Raw genomic sequence first — 13,216 nt, 5'->3', positions numbered from 1 at the left:
ATCCATTTCATCTCTCAATGGACACAGGCTGCTTCCATAGTTTGGCTATTGTAAATAATACCACAATAAACACAGGTGTGCATATATCTTTTTGAATTAGTGTTTTCGGGATGCCTGGGTGGGTCAGCGGTTAAGAATCTGCCTTCGGCATGATTCTTCCAGGGCGTGATCCTGGAATCCTGGGATCAAGTCCCACATCAGGCTCCCTGCATGAAGCCTGCTTCTCCTTCTGCCTATGTCCCTGCCTGTGTGTCTCTCATGAATAAATAAATAAAATCTTTAAAAAAAAGAATTAGTGTTTTTTTCTTTAGGTAAATATCTAGTAGTGTAATTACTATATTATATGGTAACTGTATTTTTTAATTTTTTGAGGAAGAGCCATACTGCTTTCCACAGTGGCTGCACCAGTTTGTACTCTTGCTCATTATGTACGAGTTCCTTTTACTCTACATCCTCACCAACATTTGTTGTTGTTTCATGTGTTTTTGATTTTAGCCATTCTGACAGGTGTGAGGTGGCATATCATTGTGGTTTTGATTTGTATTTCCCTAATGATGAGTGACGCTGAGCATCTTTCCAAGTGTTGGCCATCTGGATGTCTTCTTTGGAGAAATGTCCATGTCTTCTGCCCAATTTTAATTGGATTATTTTTTTAAGTGTTGAGCTGTATATGTTCTTTATATATTTGGGATACTAACTCCTTATCAGATAATGTCATTTGCAAATATCTTCTCCCATTCAGAAAGTTGTTTTTTGTTAATTATTTCCCTTGCTGTGCAGAATTTTTTAATTTTATGTAGTGCCAATAGTTTATTTTTGCTTTTGTTTCCCTTGCCTCAGGAGACCTATCCAAAAAAATGTTGCTACAGCTGATGTCAAGAAAATACTGCCTGTACTCTCTTCTAAGACTTTTTATAGTTTCAGGTCTCCCAGTAAAATCATTAATCCATGTTGAGCTTATTTTTGCATATGATGTAAGAAAGTGGTCCAGTATCATTCTTTTACATGTAGCTATCTACTTTTCCCAATACCATTTGTTGAAGAGACTTTTTCCCATTGCATATACTTGCCTACTTTGTCAAAGATTAATTCACTACATAATTGTGAGTTTATTTCTGGGCTCCCTTTTCTGTTCCACTGATCTATGTATCATTATATTCAGATAAGTTCTCCCTAAACCTGTTTTGAGTTTTTATCATGAATGGATGAGTACTTTGTCAAATGTTTTTTCTGCATCTTTTGAAATGATGCTATAGTTTTTATCTATTCTCTTGTTTATATGATATACCATATTAACTGATTTGGGAACCTGAACTAACCTTTCATTATAGGAATAAACTCCATTTGATCATGGTGAAAGTATTTTTGTTTTTTAACATATTGTTGAGGGCAGTTTGCTAGAACTTTGTTGAAGATTTCTGCATCTATGTTCATCAGAGATATTGGCCTGTAATTCTTTTTTTTTTTTTCTTCTGTAGTGTGTTTATCTGGTTTTGGTATCAGGATAATATTTACCTCATAGAATGAATTCAGAAGTTTTCCTTCCTCTTCTGTTTTTTTAGAACAGTTTGAGAAGAATAGGTATTAACGCTTCTTTAAATATTTGGTAGAATCCAACAATGAAGGCATCTGGTCGTAGATTTTTCTTTGTTGGGAACTTTTTGATTACTGATTCAGTTTTGTTGCTGGTAATTAGTCTGTTCAGATATTTTTGATAGTTTTGATAGTTTGTATGTTTCTAGGAATGTATTCATTTCTTCTAGATTTTTCCAATCTCATGGCATGTAATTTTACATAACATTTGCTTATAATCCTTTTTATTTCTGTGGTGCTATTTCTCCCTTTCATTTGATTTTGTTTGAGTCCTTTCTCCTTTTTTGAGGAGTCTGGCTCATGAGGCACCTAGGTGGCACAGTTGGTTAAATGTCACCCTTTGGCTCAAGTCATGATCTCAAGGTCCAGGGAGCAAGCTCCATGTCAGGCTCCCTGCTCAGCCCAGGAGCCAGCTCATCCCTCTCCCTCTGCCCCTCCTCCCTGCTTAATCACTCTCTTGCTCGCTTTCAAATAAATTATAAAAGCAAATAAATAAATAAATAAATAGGAAAAGAATGTGCATTCTGCTCATTTACAGTGGAATGTTCCAAATATATCTGTTAGATCCATGTGGCCCAAAGTGTCAATTCAAAGCCACTGTTTCCTTATTCATTTCCTATTTGGATTATCTATCCATTGATGTAAGTGAAGCATTAAAAGTCCCGTACTATTATTGCTTTTCTATTGATTACTTCAGGTTTGTTAATAGCTGCTTTATGTTTTTGGGTGCTCCCATTTTGGGTGCATAAATAAATAAAATTATTTTATTCTTGTTCAATTGTTCCCTTTATGATTATGTAGTATCCTTCTTTGTCTCTTGTAGTCTCTTTTTTTAAAGTCTATTTGGTTCTATTTAAGTATTGCTATACACGGGCTTTCTTTTCTATTTGCTTCCTAAGTGTTTTTCCATCCCTTCACTTTCAATCTGCATGTGTCTTCAGGTCTGAAATGAGTCTCTTGTAGGCAGGATACACATGGGTCTTGGTTTTTATCCATTCTATCATCCTATGTCTTTTGATTGGTCTGTGTAGTCCATTTACATTCCAAGTAACTATTGATAGATATGTACTTATTGTTACTTGCTTTATGGTTGATTTTGCAGTTCTCTATTCTCTTGCTCCCTTCTTTCATAGTTTGTTTTCCTTAGTGAAGTTTTCTCTATTATTTCTTAGAATAGTTTGATATATTTGGATACTTTTCTCTTTATTTTTTGTGTATCTATCACTGGTTTTTGGTTTGTGGTTAACCTTATGTTTACATATAGCAACCTATGTACACAGCAATCTATATTAATTTGATGGCTAAAGTTTGAAGCCATTCTAAAAGCACTAAATTTTCACTCCTATTCCCACATTTTAGGATGTAGTGTCCTACTTTACATCCTTTTTTGGTGAATCCCTTGATCATTTCTAAAGATATACTTATTTTACAACTCTTGTGCTTCTTACTTTTCTTACTCCTGCTTATGGGTCTTTGCCTTTCTACCCAGAGACTCCCTCTTAAGATTTATTATAGAGCAATCGAGAGGCGGGGCAAGCTGGCGAAGAGTAGGGTCCCCAAGTCACCTGTCCCCACCAACTTACTTAGATAACTTTCAAATCATCCTGAAAACCTACGAATTCAGCCTGAGATTTAAAGAGAGTACAGTAGGAATGCTACAGTGAGAAGAGTTCGCGCTTCTATCAGGTAGGAAGACAGAAAAAAAGAAATAAAAAAGCATCCAAGGGGGATGCTTAGCCCATGCCAGGCTAAGGCCGGGAGGCGAGTGCCCCCAGGACAGAAAAGCCCAGTCCCGGAGAAGCAGAAACTTTAACAATATTCCCGGACGGAACTCGGGCAGGATCCCAGGAGGGGCAGGGATATCCTCAGGCTCCCAGGGGCACTAAGAGGGGAACTGCGCCCCGGGGGAGAGAGTGCCACACACTGCAGGCCGAGCTCCCTAAAGGGCGGGAGCGTGCCCCAGCTCAGGCAGCGGCTCCATGGGGAGGGGGCTGCGCGGCCCCAGGAGCGCGATTTTAGCAGTGCAGGCCCCGGAACCCAGGGCGCCGGGGGACACAGCCCAAGATCTGGCGTTCCCCCCCGGGGCAGGCGGAGGCCAGGAGGCCACCGGGCAGCAAGGACAGTCCTGCCGCCGGTTGGTGCAGATTGGCGCCCCCCGCCCCCGGGGCATCCAGGACCCTGCGGACTAGAGCAGTGGTCGTTACTGCGGAAGCAAACTCCAGAGCTGGAGAGCTGGCTGCTGCCACTGTTGTTGTTCCTCCTGGTGTCACCTTGTACCTGGGACTGAGCAGGGGCCCCACAGGATAAATAGATCCCACTGAGCCATGCACCTGGCAAGGGGCTGGACAGCTCCCCCAGGTGCACACACCTGAGAATCAGCACAGCAGGCCCCTCCCTCAGAAGACCAGATGGAAGGACAAGGGAAAAGCAAATTATTGACCAAGCAGCACTGGAAACTTCGAGGGGAAGTCGAGGGATTTACAGTATATAGAATCAGAGGATACTCCCCATTGTTTTTTGTTTACTGTTTGTTTCCCCACGCCCCCCACGCCCCCTTTTTTCTCTCTTTTTCTCCTTTACTCCAGTACAACTTGTTTTTGGCCACTCTGCACTGAGCAAAATGACTAGAAGGAAAAACTCACCACAAAACAAAGAACCTGAGACAGTACTCTCTCCCACAGAGTTACAAAATTTGGATTACAATTCAATGTCAGAAAGCCAATTCAGAAGCACAATTATAAAGCTACTGGTGGCTCTAAGAAAAGCATAAAGGATTCAAGAGACTTCATGACTACAGAATTTAGATCTAATCAGGCCGAAATTAAAAATCAATTAAATGAGATGCAATCCAAACTGGAGGTCCTAATGATGGTTAACGAGGTAGAATAATGAGTGAATGACATAGAAGACAAGTTGATGGCAAGGAAGGAAGCTGAGGAAAAAAGATAAAAACAATTAAAAGATCACGAACATAGGTTAAGGGTAATATAAATGACAACCTCAGAAGAAAAATCGACATTTAATTGGGGTTCCAAGGACGTCGAAAGAGACAGAGGACCAGAAATGTATTTGAAGAAATCATAGCTGAGAACCTCCCTAACTTGGGGAGGGAAACAGGCATTCAGATCCAGGAGATAGAGAGACACCACCCCCCCAAAATCAATAAAAACCGTTCCACACCTCGACATTTAATAATGAAACTTGCAAATTCCGAAGATAAAGAGAAGATCCTTAAAGCAGCAAGAGATAAGAGATCCCTAACCTTTATGGGAGATGTATTAGGTTAACAGCAGACCTCTCCAGAAACCTGGCAGGTCAGAAGGGGCTGGCAGGATATATTCAGGGTCCTAAATGAGAAGAACAGGCAGCCAAGAATACTCTATCCAGCAAGGCTTTCATTCAGAACAGAAGGAGAGATAAAGAGCTTCCAAGATAGGCAGAATCTGAAAGAATATGTGACCACCAAACCAGCTCTGCAAGAAATATTAAGGGGGACTCTGTAAAAGAAAGAGGAAGTCAAAGGAAACAATCCACAAAAACAGGGACTGAAGAGGTATCATGATGACACTAAATTCATAACTTTCAATAGTAACTCTGAATGTGAATGGGTTTAATGACCCCATCAAAAGGTGCAGGGTTTCAGACTGGATAAAAAAGTAAGACCCATCTATTTTCTGTCTACAAGAGACTCATTTTAGAAGTAAGGACTCTTACAGCCTGAAAACAAAAGGTTGGAGGACCATTTACCATTCAAATGGTCCTCAAAAGAAAGCAGGGGTAGCCATCCTTATATCAGATAAATTAAAGTTTATCCCAAAGACTGTAGTAAGAGATGAAGAAGGACACTATATCACACTTAAAGCATCTATCCAACAAGAGGACCTAAGGATCATGAATATTTATGCCCCTAATGTGGGAGCTGCCAAGTGTATCAATTAATAACCAAAGTTAAGACAATACAGAGATAATAATACACTTATACTTGGTGACTTGAACATAGTGAATACAATCAACAGGTATTCTAAGCACAACATCTTCAAAGAAACAAGAGCCTGAAATGATACACTGGACCAGATGGATTTCAGATATTTACAGAACTTTATGTCCAAACGCAACTGAATACACATTCTTCTCAAGTGCACATGGAACTTTCTCCAGGATGGACCACATACTGGGTCACAAATCAGGTCTTAACTGATACCAAAAGATTGGGATCGTACCCTGCATATTTTCAGATCATAATGCTTTGAAACTAGAACTCAATCACAAGAAGAAGTTTGGAAGGATTACAAACACGTGGAGGTTAAGGACCTTCCTTCTAAAAGATGAAAGAGTCAACCAGGAAATTAGAGAAGAATTAAAAGATTCATGGAAACTAATGAGAATGAAGATACAACCGTTCAAAATCTTTGGGATGCAGCAAAAGCAGTCCTGAGGGAGAAATACATCACAATACAAGCATCCATCCAAAAACCGGAAAGAACTCAAATACAAAAGCTAACCTTGCACCTAAAGGAACTGGAGAAAAAACAGCAAATAGATCCTACACTCAGCAGAAGAAGAGAATTAATAAAGATTCTAGCAGAACTCAATGAAATAGAGACCAGAAGAACTGTAGAACAGATCAATAAAACCAGGAGTTGGTTCTTTGAAAGAATAAGATAGATAAACCATTAGCCAGCCTTATTAAAAAGAAGAGAGAAAAGACTCAAATTAATACAATCATGAATGAGAAAGGAGAGATCACTACCAGTACCAAAGAAATACAAACGATTTTAAAAACGTATTATGAGCAGCTATACACCAATAAATTAGGCAATTAGAAGAAATGGACGTATTTCTGGAAAACCACAAGCTACCAAAACTGGAACAAGAAGAAATAGAAAACCTGAACAGGCCAATAACCAGGGAGGAAATTGAAGCAGTCATCAAAAACCTCCTAAGACACAAAAGTCCAGGGCCAGATGGCTTCCCAGGGTAATTATATCAAACATTTAACGAAGAAACCATACCTATTCTACTAAATCTGTTCAGAAAGATAGAGATGGAGTACTTCCAAACTCGTTCTATGAGGCCAGCATCACCTTAATTCCAAAACCAAAGACCCCACCAAAAAGGAGAATTACAGACCAATATCCCTGATGAACATGGATGCAAAAATTCTCAACAAGATACTAGCCAATAGGATCCAACAGTACATTAAGAAGATTATTCACCATGACCAAGTGGGATTTACCCCGGGATGCAAGGCTGATTCGACACTCATAAAGCAATCAATGTGACTGATCATATCAGCAAGAGAAAAAAAAAGGACCTATTGATACTCTCAATAGATGCAGAGAAAGCATTTGACAAAATACAACATCTATTCCTGATCAAAACTCTTCAGAGTGTAGGGATAGAGGGAACATTCCTCAACATCTTAAAAACCATCTACAAAAAGCCCACAGCAAATATCATTCTCAATGGGGAAGCACTGGGAGCCTTTCCTCTAAGATCAGGAACACGAGAGGGATGCCCACTCTCACCACTGCTATTCAACATAGTACTAGAAGTCCTAGCCTCAGCAATCAGGCAACAAAAAGAAATAAAAGGCATTCAAATTGGCAAAGTCGTCAAACTCTCCCTCTTTGCAGATAATATGACACTGTACATATAAAACCCAAAAGCCTCCACCCCAAGATTGCTAGAACTCATACAGCAATTTAAGAGTGTGGCAGGATACAAAATCAATGCCCAGAAACAAGTGGCATTTCTAGACACTAACAATGAGACTGAAGAAAGAAATTAAGGAGTCAATCCCATTTACAATTGCACACAAAAGCATAAGATACCTAGGAATACACCTAACCAAAGAGGTAAAAGAACTACAAAAGTGTTCTGAAAGAAATTGAGAAAGACACAAAAGATGGAAAAATATTTCATGCTCATGGATTGGAAGAATTAATATTGTGAAAATGTCAATGTTACCCAGGGCAATGTACACATTTAATGCAATCCCTATCAAAATACTATGGATTTCTTCAGAGAGTTGGAACAAATCATCTTAAGATTTGTGTGATATCAGAAAAGACCTTGAATAGCCAGGGTAGTATTAAAAAAGAAAACCATATCTGGGGGCATCACAATGCCAGATTTCAGGTTGTACTACAAAGCTGTGGTCATCAAGACAGTGTGGTACTAGAACAAAAACAGACACATAGATCAATGGAACAGAATAGAGAATCCAGAAGTGGACCCTCAATTCTACGGTCAACTAATATTAACTAATATTTGACAAAGTAGGAAAGACTATCCACTGAAAAAGGACAGTCTCTTCAATAAACAGTACTGGAAAAACTGGACATCCACGTGCAGAAGAATGAAACTAGACCATTCTCTTATACCATACACAAAGATAAATTCAAAATGGATGAAAGATCTAAATGTGAGACAAGATTCCATCAAAATCCTAGAGAGGCACACAGGCCACACCCTTTTTGAACTTGGCCACAGCAACTTCTTGCAAGATACATCCATGAAGGCAAGAGAAACAAAAGCAAAAATGAATTATTGAGACTTCATCAAGATAAAAGCTACTGCACAGCAAAAGAAACAAATCAACAAAACTAAAAGACAACCTACAGAATGGGAGAAGATATTTGCAAATGACGTTATCAGATAAAGGGCTAGTAGCCAAGATCTATAAAACTCAACAGCAAAGAAACAAACAATCCAATCACGAAATGGGCAAAAGACAGGAACAGAAATCTCACAGAGGAAGACATAGACATGGCCAACAAGCACATGAGAAAATGCTCCGCATCACTGGCTATCAGGGAAATACAAATCAAAACCACAATGGGATCCCACCTCACAGCAGTGAGAATGGTGAAAATTAACAAGACAGGAAACCACAAATGTTGGAGAGGATGTGGAGAAAGGGGAACCCTCCTGCACTGTTGGTGGGAATGTGAACTGGTGCAGCCACTCTGGAAAAGTGTGTGGAGGTTCCTCAAAGAGTTACAAATAGATCTGCCCTACGACCCAGCAAATGCACTGCTGGGGATTTACGCCAAAGATACAGATGCAGTGAAATGCTGGAACACCTGCACCCTAATGTTTATAGCAGCAATGTCCACAAGAGCCAAACGATGGAAGGAGCCTCGGTCCATCAAATGATGAATGGATAAAGAAGATGTGGTATATGTATACAATGGAATATGACTCAGCCATTAGAAATGACAAATACCCACCATTTGCTTCGATGTGGAGGGACCTGGAGGGTATCATGCTGAGTGAAATAAGTCAATCGGAAAAGGACAAAGATTATATGGTCTCATTCATTTGGGGAATATAAAAATTAGTGAAAAGGAATAAAGGGAAAGGAGAGAAAATAAGTGAAAATATCAGTGAGGGTGACAGAACATGAGAGACACCTAACTCTGGGAAATGAACAAGGGATAGTGGAAGGGGAGGTGGGAGGGGAGGGGATAGGGGTGGCTGGGTGATGGGCGCTGAGGGGGGCACTTGTTGGGATGAGCACTGGGTGTTATGCTTTATGTTGGCAAATCGAACTCCAATAAAAATTTTTTTTTAAAATATTTCTTATAGAGCTGGCTTAGTGGTGAGGAATTCATTTAACTTTTGTCTACAAAACTCTTCATCTCTCCTTCAATTCTGAATGGTAGCCTTGTGGGACAGACTCAGTTGCAGGTTTTTGTTTTCTGTTAGCACTTTGAATATATCATGCCACTCCCTCTGGCCTGCAATGTTTCTGCTGAAAAATCAGCTGACAGCCTTATCGGATTTCCATTGTATATAACTGTCTTTTGTCTTGCTGCTTCATAAATTCTCTTTATCCCTACTTTTTGTCATTTTAATTAGGATATGTCTTTGGTGAATATTTCCTTGGGTTGATTTTGTTGGGGAATTTTTTGTTTCGTGGGTATGGATTTGCTTCCTTCCCTAGATTCAGGAAGTTTTCCACACTATTTCTTCAAATAATTTTCTTTCCCCTTTTTGCTCTCTTCTTCTAGGATCCCTATAATGTGAATATTGTTATACCTGACAATATTGCTAAATTCCCTTAATCTATTCTCATTTTTCATTACTCTTTTTTCTTTCTCTGTTTGGCTTGATGCCTTCCATTATTCTGATCTCCAGGTCATTAATCTGTTCTCCTGCTTCCTCTAGTCTACTATTCATTCCCTCTAGCGTATTTTTAATTTCAGTTACTGAGCTCTTTATCTCTGATGGCTTCTTTTCTGTATTACGTCTCTTTGTTGAGGATCTTGCTGAGATTTACCACTCTTTTCTCAAGTCCAGTGACTATCTTTATGATCATCACTTTGAATTTCCTATTAGGCATATTACATATCTGTTTCACTTAGGTCTCTTGCTGTGATTCCATCCATTTCTTTCATTTAGGACATATTCATCCATCTCTTCATTTTGTCTAACCTCTGTGTCTGTTTCTATGTGTTAGAAAAGTCAGCTGTCTCCTACTCTGGAATGTAGTGGCCTTATGAGGAATACCTGTGTGGCAGTCAGTTGGGTGTCCAATTCTTGGGTTTCGTCTAGGTCGTGATCTTGGGGACATGAGATGGAGCCCGACAGCGCTCAATCTGTGAAGGCCTGTATCAGGCTCCATCTCAGTGCAGAGTCTGCTTAAGACTCTCTCCCTCTTCCCTCTCACCAAAATAAATAAATCCTAAAAAAAAAAAAAAAAAAAAAAAAAAAAGAAGTAGTGGCCTTATGAAGAGGTCCTGTGGTGCCCTGCAGTACAATGTCCTTTGTTCACCAGAACCTGGTGCTTCAGGGTGTCTCCTATGTGTGTTGTGTGCACCCTACTGTTGTGACTGTGACATGTTTACCTTCAATCATCTACAATGGTTCTCTTTGTCTGCTGTGGGCAGGGTTTGGTCCCTGTGTTATTTATGGGCCAGTCTACTGCCTTGGGCTTGATTTGGGTCAGACTAGGCATTTGCCAGAGCTGAGGTCACATAGTACTCAGACCACTTTACCTGTGTCATCCCCTTAGCATCTTGTTGGTGGGTTGGGGCCTGCTTTCAGACCCTATGTATGTCCCCAACCCACTGTGGGGCTACAGTTGGATCAATGTGTGTGATTTCTTGCCTTCTCCCCAAGGCAAGAGTCACTCTGAGGGGTGCTAAACCCCGTTGGGGATGCTTGTACACTGCCATGCTTGTGTTGCCACTTTAAATGAACTTCAATTGAGGATGTATTAGATGGGGGTGGGTATGCAAGTGAATGCAAGGAGCAGCATGCAGTGTTAGCAACGTTTGTGCCAGTCTGATGTGGTGATGTAGTAGCTTTGGAAAAACTGCAAGGGGTGTGTTGGAGGAGTCTGAAGAGCATGAGGGTGGGATGTGCTCTTAACAAGTTAGGTGGAGAGTGCACCACTGGTTCCCACTGGTGTGCTTCTCGGCTGGGTAGGTGGGAAGGGAAATGGCACCCGTCTGTTCTTTTGTTCTTAGAGAAATCTCCTAAGGATTCCTATCCCTGCCGCACACTTCCAAGCCCAGAAAATAAATTTCATTTCAAGATTAGAAACCATCCCCTTACCCAAATAAATTCTCAAACTGCTGCTTCTATGCTTTATTTCAGTGGGATTGTCATGCGGTCTCTTGAAAGGCAAAGACTCGGTTTCCTATTGCCCTCTACCTTAGAGCTGAGCCTGATGGCTTTTAAAGTTTCAAGCCTTAAGCACCACTGATTTTAAAAACGCAAGAAGTTGAGCCCTTCTGGATTTCAAAGCCAAATATTACGGCAATTCATCTTTCCAGTGTAGGTCCCTCATGCCTCCATGTGGGGTCTACTCCTCTTCCCTCTCTGCTACCTTCAGTGTTCCTCACTCCTGGAGATAGCTCTGGGAGTCAGGTTCAGTTTCTGACCGTGTCTTTGCCCCTCCTACCCTCTTCCAAGTGGCTTCTTCTCTATATTTAGCTGTGGAGAGTCTGTTCTGCCAGTCTTCAGGTTGTTTTCTGGGTTATTTACACTGATACGGGTATTATAAAGTGTATCTCTAAAATAAGGTAAGCCTAGGATCCTTCTACTCTGCCACCTTTCCCGGAATCCCCTTAGTCCCTTGTTTTAGTGGAACACATATACCAGTAATACCTTCAAAAACTTCTGGGAGATTAATTTTGAGACTTTAAATCCTAGTATTATTTTTCTTCACAATTAAATGACAGTTTGAAACTAGGATTCAAGATTAAAAACCATTCTTCCAGTCAAATTCTGAAAATATTGCTCCATCCTCTTTTAATCACAACTCTGAGATATAATTAACGTATATCTTATTAAAAGTGTATAATTTAGGGATCCCTGGGTGGCGCAGCGGTTTGGCACCTGCCTTTGACCCAGGGCGCGATCCTGGAGACCCGGGATCGAATCCCACATCGGGCTCCCAGTGCACGGAGCCTGCTTCTCCCTCTGCCTGTGTCTCTGCCTCTCTCTCTCACTGTGTGTGACTATCATAAATAAATAAAAAAAAAATTTAAAAAAAGTGTACAATTTAAAATATAAATATCTCTTTATAGTGAGTTTTAAGAATCAAAATTGCTACATATTATCTAAAATGTTAACTTCGCTGCAACTTATACAACAAAGGTACATTATTCTTTCATTTTAAGAAATATTTCATAAATACAATCTACCACCAATGTGCCAACTCTGTAGAGAAACACAAACAGGACAGTTCTTGACCTGAAATATTGTCATAAAAGGACAAACAGGTAAACAATTATAATATGATGTACTAAAAAAATGTTATACAGAGGTATGTATGAGTGCAAGGAGACCACAGAGGGTATAGGCCAACTATTCAGGAAATACTATGTACCTGAAGAGATGATGTCTCAATGGAGTAAAGGAAGAGGTGATTTAAAAAAAAGAATGTATTGCTTACATTACAGAATGATCATCAGATATTAAATATTCACAGCCCAAACTATAATAAACAGGAGATAGTCAAGTTTTATAGTCCAATTTCTGGTCTATAATAAATTTTAAAGGAAAGCATAAACACTTTATATAAAAAGTCTATGGACTTAAACATTCCGAGGTTCAAACAGATGAACTTAAAAGAAATTTTAGAACAAACCAAACTCTATACATTCTAGATGGGTAAGGAAAAAAAAGAGGAAGAGTAAAACAATTACCTCCTTTTGTAGTATCATTCTGAGCCTGGATGCCATGATGCAATGAATTGTGAATGGCAGAAAGAAGATCTGCTGCTTGAACCATCAATTTTTGAGCTTCTGCAACAGCACTGGTCTAGCAAATAAATCACCAAAAACATTCTTACATATTCTTTCACTGAAAGATATACATTAAATAGGAAAATCCTATAAACAATAATGAAATTAAATGTTATAATGACATCGGTTTTCACAAACTATTCACTTATTACAGGATGCTCAGATCCTGTTAGGATAGAAATTTTTTTTTCCCCCATTTCTGTTCTGGTAGGAGCCATTTAAAAATAATAGGAAACATCTTTGGCTTATTCTTTTATATTTTAAAAAAAGAAAGGAAAAAAACTGAGTTGCAGTCAACTGAAAATTGCAACTTTTCTACTATGCCATTCATTAAGGTGAAATTTAAAAAGCAGGAAAAA

General features: G+C 39.5%; 1 protein-coding gene across 6 annotated transcripts in view; it reads right to left on the bottom strand.

Moving 5' to 3' along the window:
• The window catches only part of NAA35 (N-alpha-acetyltransferase 35, NatC auxiliary subunit), a 105,645-nt gene that overhangs the window by 47,771 nt on the left and 44,658 nt on the right, over nt 1-13,216 (bottom strand). For all 6 annotated transcript variants that reach the window (XM_025984161.2, XM_072763325.1, XM_025984160.2 and 3 more), the window contains exon 11: nt 12,759-12,873. In XM_025984161.2, the coding sequence (XP_025839946.1) occupies nt 12,759-12,873 (115 nt within the window). The remainder of the gene's footprint in view (nt 1-12,758; nt 12,874-13,216) is intronic.

The sequence above is a fragment of the Vulpes vulpes genome, chromosome 1 (genome assembly GCF_048418805.1).
Source record: "Vulpes vulpes isolate BD-2025 chromosome 1, VulVul3, whole genome shotgun sequence".
NCBI classification, from domain to species: domain Eukaryota; kingdom Metazoa; phylum Chordata; class Mammalia; order Carnivora; family Canidae; genus Vulpes; species Vulpes vulpes.
This window is presented reverse-complemented; position numbering and strand designations above follow the sequence as displayed.